Source organism: Akebia trifoliata, chromosome 8, assembly GCF_017979445.1.
Source record: "Akebia trifoliata isolate Shusen 1 chromosome 8, ASM1797944v1, whole genome shotgun sequence".
NCBI classification, from domain to species: Eukaryota; Viridiplantae; Streptophyta; class Magnoliopsida; order Ranunculales; family Lardizabalaceae; genus Akebia; species Akebia trifoliata.
Window position 1 is genome coordinate 44,629,213 of NC_141382.1, and position 10,869 is coordinate 44,640,081.

Consider the following 10,869-nt stretch of genomic DNA (forward strand, 5'->3'; position numbering starts at 1 on the left):
TTATTATACCCGAGGACGATGCAACATCACACTATTTCTTGATTTCGACGGAGATGAAACACCTTCAAGAAAACAACCCAGTACGTGCCTTATCCCAGTTCAGTCATCCTATTCACAGGTAAGATCCATTCACTCCATTGCAGTGAAACAAGGAATTCTACATATTTACTACATCAATTTTTAGATTATCTACATATTTATCCTCTTTTAAGACAAAGAACCAAAAGTGATCTCTAGACCAAGAAGCCAAGTTGTCTTATTTTTTATAATAAATTTATTAGTTATCGTCACCTCTGCATCACATTGGACAATCTCATAGGCATTGAAAATGGACTTTCTGAAATAATCATCTTTACATTTTTTGGCTTCTGCTTGAATAAATATATTATATACTTGTTTTCTGCACATCCTGTTTTGCCATGAACTTATTATCAATGAGATCAGAACTGATCATCAGGATTATTTATTTTACTACGTTACCCAAAGTATAGCATGCTATATCACCCACTAATCCGATTCCTGATTAAGTCAAAGCTTGGATCTTACAGTAGTGTGATCATCAAAAGCAATCATCACCTTTCCGATGGCTTTCCTCTCTTTGATTGCGGAGAATGCAAGGTTAGCCTGTCAAGAGGATCAGAAACTCAAAGAATTAAGCGAAAAACCATACAAATAATAAAATAGGAGTAATACTAAGTCCAAGATTAAAAAGGATACACCAATCTTGTATTAGTTTCAATTTTCTAACTGAGTTGCTCCGGACAGAGTGGAATGGAGGAACGTGATTCATTTAGGCGACCCCATATCTTTGGAATAAGGCTTTGATGATGATAATGATGATGACGAACTGCTTCAAGGGCATGGTTTTAAATCTCGTTCGAGACCGAGACAACTCATCCGATACATCTCGGTATTGCCCACCAACGAGATGGACAGACAAGTCAAACGTATCGGATGAGATTTAAAACCATTGTTCATTTGTCTTATTGTTGAACGAGACAGCCCAAACATATTGGAAAACTCGTCCGAGACGAGCCGTCAAAACAAGTTTTAAAACCATGCTCAAGGGTGAAAAACTTAAGAAAAATGGTTCAAATTCCTAAAAGGTGACTAACAAGAAGTTAAAACCCAATCTTAGGACACCTTGTGGCACAAAGTGGAGTTCGAATAGAAAAGCAAGAAAAGATCACACGGCAAATGCTCTCCATGGTCCTAAAGATTGAATGATATTGCAATATAGGGACCAACAACTAAATCATGGTTAAGATTTTCCGCTTTCCTGGGGGGTACCTAGATCCTTTTGTTCCTTTCCTACTCTTGTAAATAAAAGACGAACAAATTATGAGAAACAATTGGTAATAATTTCATACGATGGGGATATGTTTGCCACATTGATTAGCCTTCATATTCTCATTCAAGATTTCATGCCCTACTGACCCTTAACTGATTTCGTCAAGTAGATGCAATGAGTTTCTTCAGTAGTAGTTTCTAGAAACAAAGTGTCAGATTCAGTGATAGTATATGTCATTGTTCTTGTGACGTATGCTGAAATGATGTTAACTTGCATTCATTGATCAAAAACTGTTGTTAGAAGAGGTAGACTAAGACAATATGAAAAACAAGCAATAATTAAAGGAGTTAATAAGTCCCCTGACCTCTGATAGCTTGTAAGCATGAGAAATATTGATGGTTATCGAACCCCTCGCAAGCCAAGAAAGTAGCTCCTTGATAGAATCTTCAAGAACACCTGGCCGATGTATCTTATAGCTACCCCAGTAGAGTCCATGTATCGTCCAATTCTAAGGAACATGAGGCAAACCCCAAAAAGTCAGAACTGAGGCCGTACGATCAATGCTTATAAAGGGTCATCCACATTTCCACAACAAGCCACACAAAATGAATAAACGAATTCTACTCTTCACCCCAAGGCGAAACATAAGAAAACATCATTAACACACAAAGGTATCTATTAATCTATATGGTTGTCCATAGAACTAGAGCTGGGTATTAAAGTCCAGGTATGCCACTGGAGTACTATGTGACCGCAGCAATCAAATTAAATTAAAAGGAAAATCTCACAAGACGACAATAAGACCAACTATGCTTAACGAAATAGAAATAAGATGCTGAGATAGATGAGTGGAAAGACTAAGAAAGATAAAATTACCAATGAATGAGTTCATGAAAATGTAGGAATTGGTGATAAACTAAGGGAAGGTCGATTAATATGGGGTGGTCATGTGCAACGAAGTTCAACAAGAAAATTAAGAAGAGGACGTGAATTGAGGTAGTGAGGGAGGACATTAACAGAAGACATAATTTTAGACCACATTAAATGGAGGAAAAGATTCGTTCAGATGACCCCAAATTTAAGGGATAAGCTTTGAAGATGATGACAAGATCGTGTAATTCCACTCTTCACTTGACAAAGAACCAAGTCCAAAACAGTTTGAAATCCAGCTTTGTACTGGAAATTTTTTTTGAGTTTTAAAAGATTATGAGCTATGATATAATATGATTTCTCAAGTTCCAAGTACTTAATCGAGGGTTTGAAGTACTTGATTGGGATCCTCAAGAGTCTCAATTAAGGCATTAAGCAATGTAATCAAAAGCGTTAGGATACCTAGGTGATAGGGGGTCCCTCCAGTGACACGAATCGTAAGGAATAATTATTTATTCTCATAAAAACTATAACATGTTTATAAAAGAATATTTATATATTAATCAATTGGAGGAGATGCAAAAAAAAATGTATCAGCATTAGACATAATTTGGGACAACCAAATCAAAACTACACCTGAAAATCTCTGTTGTGTGGTAGACATGCAAGTCAACTTTCAAAGAAGAATTTTAGAAATAGAGATGGTATTTAAATAGTACGATACGTGCCCTAGTCATCAGTCATCACCAAGCAAACCACATTAACTAAAAAGAAAGAAAAACTGGGGAGACTAATAACAACAACAAATTCAATATTTATATATACTTAAAAAAATGTATAAAGTATGTCCAACATTATTTTTTATATATAGACATAAGTAACCCTAGGCATGTGAAGCAGAAAAAATAGGCAGTGTTGGCGTGCCTAGGTGCTACTGAGTTATATGTTTGAGCATTGAGCTTTTTGACTCAACTCAAATCTTGATCCAGCCCAAACAAAAAGGCATGTTTTAACAGTATCTTTGGCTTTAGCTGATATCATTGAGATTAGATCACAACCATATTTGGAATCGCTCGCTTGGAGGTGTAAGGTTTCAGGATTTTGTAGCTAATTGAGAGGGTGTATGTTGCATTTTGGGAGATTGAAAATTTGTACTTGGTCTCACTTGGTTGGTCATCTCAAACGACCACGCTTTCTTATATCTAATGAAATTTTACTCATCAAAAAAATATTTGGAATCACTAGAGGCATATAAATTGAAGTTTAATTATTGATAGGAACAACAAACAAAATACTTGGTTTCAAGCTTTAAAACAATCATCGGGGGGGGGGGGGGGGGGGTTATACCTTAACAAGAGCAATATTTGCCGGTATGATGGGGATTTCTCCACTCGCAAACCCTATGACCAAAATATTAGCTCCCCAATTCAGAAGCTTCATGCTTTCTTTGGTAACTTTTCCCCCTACTGGATCATAGAGAACATCAACCCCTTTGAGCTTCCTTGCCTTCAAGAACTCTTTCACACTTTCAATAATGCCCCCTGTGCTCAAATCAACAACGTGATCAACGCCTAGTGACTTGAGAAACTGCACTTTTTCAGCTCCCCTGAAATCCAAAATATTCTCCAAGCCTGAATCATATCCTTCTAGATTTTGCTGATTTCAGCATTCAAGGATTATATACACAAACAGTGCTATATAGAAAACTCATATTTATGTCGTTGTTTATCGAACAGTAGAACCAATTACCTAGCGACAGCAATAACGACAGCACCGCACACCTTCCCAATCTGTACAGCTGAAAGCCCAACACCACCAGCAGCACCAAGAACAAGCAACACCTGCAAGAATGTTTACTTATCAAACATCAAATTTCATTGTTTAGTAGAGTTCAGCTGATGTATAAGGTGGGTAAGGATGTGGGGATCAATAGATACCAATTATTAACAATATATCAAAACGTTAATATCGAAATTCGGGTCTCTCTTCAGACCTGATTAACAATCAGACTCTATCTGATACAATTGAGACTGTTTTTATTGGACAATCACGATACTTCCCAAAAATCAAATTTCTTGATCAATAGAGGAACAATATCACCATTTTTTTTTCCAATAAGATACCAATATGGATGATTGACTCATTCCATACTAAAAAGAAGTGTGTGGGAAATCCTTTGATAATACTGAATAGCCAAAAGCCCAAATTAATTTGGTAAGATTTGGGTCTATTTTTCTGCCAAACAGTTCGTTACCCAACCTGTACCTGAATTGGTGTAACTCTTAAGGGAGATGGAATGATTCAACAGCAACAACTTGCACGTGCCAGCTAGCCTAGTTGGTAAAGTCTTTGGGTGATGATACTATTGACGTGGGTTCAATTCTCGCCAGCATTAAGTTATTGATCTCATTAAAAATAGGCTTACCCAGTGGCAACACCAAAGGGTGTGAAGATACCCTAAGACATCAAAATAATAATAATAATAGTTCAATACCTGACCAGAGCTCAATTGCGCTCTATGAACAAGTGCTACATGTGAAGTTCCAAATGCAACAGGAAGTGCACCGGCATCAACAAGATCGCATCCGTCAGGAACTAAGAACCTTCAATTTATCAGCAAGAAAATAAATAAATACAAATTAAGATGCTTCAGCAAATGAATTCATCATTTGAAGTGGGTAAAAACATAAGAAAAAGGGGAAAAATAGTTTTAAAAAAATAGAAAAATAAATATAAGAGCCTGTTTGGAAACACCCAAAGAAAAGTAGTTTTAATGTGAAAAAGGTGTTTTATCGAAATCCAAAATTGAGAAGAACAACAATTTTTGAGTCTACACAACCCAATATATCATTCGGACCACCTCCTGCTCTACAGTTTAAAAATCAGCTTGATAGGAGATTTCTAGCCGTTAGATTTGAGTATTTTTATCGTTGGCAAATACCAGAAAAAAAAAATAGAAAAACATCATCATACTACAAGCAACTCTCGTGGGGTCCAAGTGCGCAAGTTCCAAAGATATCAATGGACCGGATTAGATCTGAACCCAATCCATTCCGATCCAATAACTCTAGGTAAAGATCAAGGATTTGAGTTTCAATAAGGACCAAATTTTTACTCATCTAATCAACTTTGGATCAATAATGTCCCGATTCGAGTACCCGAAAAACATATAAATGATGTATATTTATTTTATGTAGTTATTCTGATAAATAATGTATGTTATATTTTACATATGATTTTATCAAATTAAATCGGATTGAATCGGGACCAATCCGATCCGGAACACATATTAGAGCGGATTGGGTCCAGGTTTAATCAATTTCTTATCATAAAATATTAAGTACCAATCTAATCCCTAATTAAGTCTACCTAATTGTGAGCCAAATGTTCATGGTTACAGGGACCAAGATAAATGCATTTCAAACACAATTTTATTATTAAAAAAATTTAGAGAAGTGCTATTGGCACCCAACTTTTCCTTATTACACCCCCAATTTTTTAAATTATGTATCACACCCCAATTAAAGATAAAAACACATTTAAAACATTACGGGCCTGTGTGGATTGACTTTTCTAAATGTTTCTGACTCTTGGGGGAGTCAGAAGCACGGGTGTTTGGATAAATAACTCCTAGAGAGAAATACTTTACTTTGGAGTCATTTTGATGTTTTTTCACGGAGTACCGATGGTGTTACGTCTCTAAACTACTCTTGCGCGGAGCCACAAACCATCAAAATGACGGGATTGGGACAAGTATGCCCCTCATAAATTTTGAAAATTATAAGCCCACCCTCAAAAAGGCAATTGGAATAATATTATATTATATTCCATTGATGTGGTGGTAGCCTTTTGGTGTAGCATTTCGGACAAGTATACCCCTCATAAATTTTGAAAATTACAAGCCTACCCTCAAAAATGCAATTGCAATAATACTATATTACTATCCATTGATGTGGTAACATTTTAGTGTAGCAATTGGGACAAGTATGCCCCTTAAAAATTTTGAAAATTACAAACATACCCTCAAAAATGCAATTGCAATAATATTTTATTACTATTCATTGATGTGGTGGTAGAATTTTATTGTAGCATTTGAATTTGGATTTCTAACTACCCCAATTGTTCACTCGATGATTTATCCACGAGGGTTTCAACCATGGTTGAAAGTTTCTTATTGCAAGATTGATGTGAATAATTACGCACAAATTTACTAGCCATTGATGTGATGAAAGCTTCTTCATATTTTTAGTGGTTGTATATATTTGTTCACAATATCTTCCATTTGTTTATAATTATTAGATGTTTTTTATGGATCAAAACAATAATTTTTATTTCTTTTAGAGCATAATTTGTTGAGTTGTAATGTTAAAAATAGTAACTGATACTTATAAGGGCATTCTGATCATTTTAACAGAATCCAGAATAGTTCCCAATCTATCAAAAGTACTTCTCAAAACCTGCATCCAAATACACAACAATTATCCACTTACTCCAGACAGTACTTCAAAAAGTATTTATGGAAGTACTTCTGGCTCCTGTATCCCCACAGGCCCTACAAAAGATTAATTCAAATTATAATCTCAACATTATAACACTATGTTCAAGAAATTTCAATAGTTATTTACAATTATGATTAGGCTCATATAAAATCCTAAACCCAAAAAATAGAAATCTAGCAAGAAAGAGAGCTTCTATTGGCACCTCAACTTTTACTTTATGCTCAACCATTCACTTACTTTCTTGGGATTTTTCCCAAATCATGCTCAACTTATGTCCAAATTCCGATTTTGATACACTGTTCATTTTCATTTCCAAAATTGCTTTCCCAGTGAATTCGTCAAATTTATAATCAACAAATTCGATGGCAAATTACCAGCAAGATTGTTGAACAAATTTCGTCATAAAACGAAATGGAGATTCACCCTACTTTCTCTATTTTTAATTGGGGTTTAGTAATAAAAGTTGGGGTGCTCTAAAAAACTGCTTCAATTCTAACAAAACAGGATCCTCTTTTTTAACACTACTTGAAAAAGTACTTCTGGTACAACTTATGTTCTAAGTACTTGTGGCTCCTATATCCACACGGGCCCTTGTTTCTACTACTGAAATAAAACTTGGGAACAAAACAAACCTCTAAAACTACCATTAATTCATTATTCAAAATTAAATATATTTAAAAAAATGGCAAATACACACAAAATATGATCACTTACAAATCTTTCTCGTCTGCGACGATGAATCGGGCGAAGGATCCAAGACCAGCGAAGGAGCAAACCCTATCTCCGATTTTGAACTTAGAGACTTTGCTTCCAACAGAATCTACGATTCCAGAGTAATCGGATCCAGGAATGAAAGGGAGATTAGGTTTTTCTTGGTATTTCCCCAATATTTGCAGGTAATTTGCGTAGTTTAAGCTCGTTGCTTTAACTCGTACTCTAATGGAGGTAGGAGAGCTCAATTCGGGAATCGGATGAGAGGTAGATAAGGAGATTGGCGAGGTTTCTGAGATTGGGACCGTTGGATCTCCAATCTTTCTACATAGCAAAGCTTCCATTGTTGATTTTAGAGAATGGGAGAGAGAATTGGTGGATCGCATCATTTCATACTAGGTTGTACTGTTGTAGTATAGGTCTGTCAACCGGGTAATCCGGATCGGACCGAAACCGGTGGACCGGATTTTGGTCTGGTCTAGGAGTAAACCGGAACCTGGATCGATCTGGCCCAATCGAGATTGAACCCGGTCCGGTTGGATGTATTTGAACCCGAAACCGATTAAACGGGTGGGACCGGTCTGGTTCCAAATCCGGTCCGATTTTATACTCGAATTTCATATAAAACATTTATAAAAAAAAAAATTAATTGAAATACATACTATAAAAAATTAGAAAAATTCAAATGAAAACTCTTTATCGAACATCGATTCAAAAAAACAAAGATTATGTAAATTTCAAAGATTAAATTAAATAAAGATTGAATAAATACTCTTAATCAAACTAAAATTACAAAGAATTGAATAACAACTAACTTATAAATATGTTGGGTGTTACAAATATTAATTCTTCTCTTTATTCAAAATGATTCAAACTTCAAAATTCAAAAATAAAAAGTTTATACAATTAAAAAGGTGATGTTTGCATCAAAATAGATTGAATGCATCTCAACTAATTGACATCTACTCAGCTATCTATCATTTATACTCGACCTTAAAAAAATATAAAGTAAAATCCCCATATTATCAAATATCAATTTCTCCAAACTCATCTTCCAAAATCTTTGAATGTCTATTTCTTCTTTTTTACTTTTAACGGGTTATCAATCCTTCAAATAAATCAAGGCTTGCACGTTTTTCGACAACAAACGACTCCTACATGAAGAGAGAGTCAGATGCAACTATATAAACATGAATTATTAATAGATCATGTAATAGATCATGTAACAATATGAAATGTACTCGATATTGTCCAGAATGTGTTTTCCACCCTTTTAAAAATTTAAAATCTTCATTTTCAGGTAAACATAATGGTTCAAATTCTAAATATTGGCTCAATTCATTAGAGGAATTTTGTCTAGTCCTTCCTCTTAATAATAATTCACGCATTGTAGGAGCAGAAGAAGAAAAACTAAAAGAATATGATACAATATTACTATTTTCTACACTTGACATACGTTCATAATGATTGTAAAGTTGAAATAAATCTAGTTTAAACATCATTAATTTTGCAATCATAGTAATTTCATCATTATTGTAATTAAGATCTAAAATAACTTATAAGACAGATAATTTATAACGAGGGTCCATAATTGAAATAAGAGCAATATTAGTAGGAACATCAAGCATTCAAGCCAATATTTATCATATTTTACAGTCATTGCATGCCCAATAGAATTTTAATGATTATCATTTAAATGTAATCTTATTTCACCTAATTGCATACAAAATTCTTTAGAAGTTACATATTTTACTCTTGCAAATAATTTTATTGAATCAGAAATATTCTAGAAAAAATGTCTTATATTTTTCACATTTTCTCTTTATTTGCTACTTACTTAAACATATGAACTAGACTCATCTAGAAAACGATTAACTACATTTTTATATGATATAATTTGATCCAACATTTCATATGTTACATTCCATCGGTATGGTGCATGTAAAGCATTTTTTTCTTGGGTCTAAATCATTTAATCTACAAAATTTAGATGATGAATACCCAATAGAACTAACAAAATTTCTACTTAGCCTTTTTCTGTGTGGGTGTGGAGAGTTTTTGGTTAGGGTCAATTTGATTATTTTACCATTTCACCAGATAAATTAGATGACTCAAAAGATATTTTGAAAATCTTAGTTGTTTCAAAAAAGCTCAATCAAGTCAACTAGGATTTTGTATATTTTGATTGATATAATTATTATTTTTAATATAAATATTTATTTTTTTAAATAGAGAATAGGATCTTGCCAAAGACCTTGTACATTGCAATTATTGTTGCCAGCTCTGAAGGATGAGGCAAAAAAAAAAATATACATCTTTTAATTTAAAGAACTTGGGGTGCGTTTGATTGCAAGGAAAATTTTACAGAAAATAATTTCCTTGGTTGTTTGATTGTTGAGAAAATCCTTATTGGCCTAGAAAATGATTTGCTTGGTGAATAATTTGCCAGAGAAAATTTATAATTTTTCTTTTGCCCGCCCTCCTGATAATGGCGACAATAATTGCAATGTACGAGGTCTTTGGCAAGTAATTGTGTCAGATTAAGTGAAATCTCCATCAATCTTTGCCATCCATCACTGGATGTGGAGAGATGAATGGATTAAAGATGTTGAATTTCAGTAGATCTCATCCTTTTAGCATTGCAATGTAACTTCAGCAATTGCATCTCTTCTTCGTAGTGTTAAGTTTTGACATATTTCAACAAATATTTTTTAGTTTCAGAAAACGCGACACAAAATTTAATCGACGAGTTTCTTTTATATAAATTTCAGGAGAAATCGATATTCATTTAACAACATTTTGATAAATTATAAATTCCAATTAAACTAATCAAATTTCGTGTTTGAAAATACAAGATTTCAATGAACAACAAAATGCAATCAAATTATTGTTTCATACAAAAAAATATTCTAAAATTACTAATAAGTCTTAAAATAAGAAAAATATAAGTTACTTATATTCATAATGTTTACTCAATAGAAGAAAGCAGCTAGTATTAGTTTTATATTGACATATTAATGTTATATTAAATGCTTTTGAATCATATTTTCTAACTTAAAATTTTGAAAATTTCCACCCAGTGTTTACGCAGCTTATGTAGCAAGGGCACAAAACCATAGATCTTTTCCTTCGGGATACACAAGGAAACCGATCAACAGTTCTTTACTCTTGCCACATCTATGGAGAGCAGATCAAATGAAAATTTTCGAGTCAAAAAGTCATTAGCAAATGCTGTAACATGTCCACGTATGTAGTTAAAATGACATTATCATTTTCATTTGAGTCATGATTTCCGGACGCCTCCTCTCACACATGCCCCTGACGTGACATAGGATAGAACCATAGATTTTCCCTCGGGATACACAATTATACATCTCCATAAATATGTACATTTGTAAATCCCAAGAAAAAGAATCTCTAAATCACAGCATAACACCATTCATCTTTATATTAATGTCTTTAACTTAACAGTGCCGCTATTAGCACCCCAACTTGTGC

At 33.8% G+C, this 10,869-nt stretch overlaps 1 protein-coding gene across 1 annotated transcript; it reads right to left on the reverse strand.

Moving 5' to 3' along the window:
* Positions 1-318: 318 nt before the first annotated feature.
* Positions 319-7,763, reverse strand: LOC147397077 (GroES-like zinc-binding alcohol dehydrogenase family protein). The gene is made up of 6 exons (XM_086452497.1): positions 7,375-7,763; positions 4,656-4,764; positions 3,911-4,002; positions 3,509-3,767; positions 1,656-1,799; positions 319-624 (listed from the first exon to the last, which is right to left on the reverse strand). The coding sequence occupies exons 1-6, from the start codon at positions 7,758-7,760 to the stop codon at positions 529-531; spliced, it is 1,086 nt and encodes a 361-aa protein (XP_086308623.1). The 5' UTR covers positions 7,761-7,763; the 3' UTR covers positions 319-528.
* Between the last annotated feature and the right edge of the window lie 3,106 nt (positions 7,764-10,869).

Excerpts from the sequence above, each read along its gene's own strand:
- LOC147397077 (XM_086452497.1), bottom strand. The coding sequence starts at position 7,760 with ATGATGCGATCCACCAATTCTCTCTCCCATTCTCTAAAATCAACAATG. Across the intron at positions 4,765-7,374 it reads GTCGCAGACGAGAAAGATTT|GTTCTTAGTTCCTGACGGAT; the intron begins GTAAGTGATCAT and ends GATAAATTGAAG. Across the intron at positions 3,768-3,910 it reads GTCGTTATTGCTGTCGCTAG|GGGAGCTGAAAAAGTGCAGT; the intron begins GTAATTGGTTCT and ends TTTGGATTTCAG.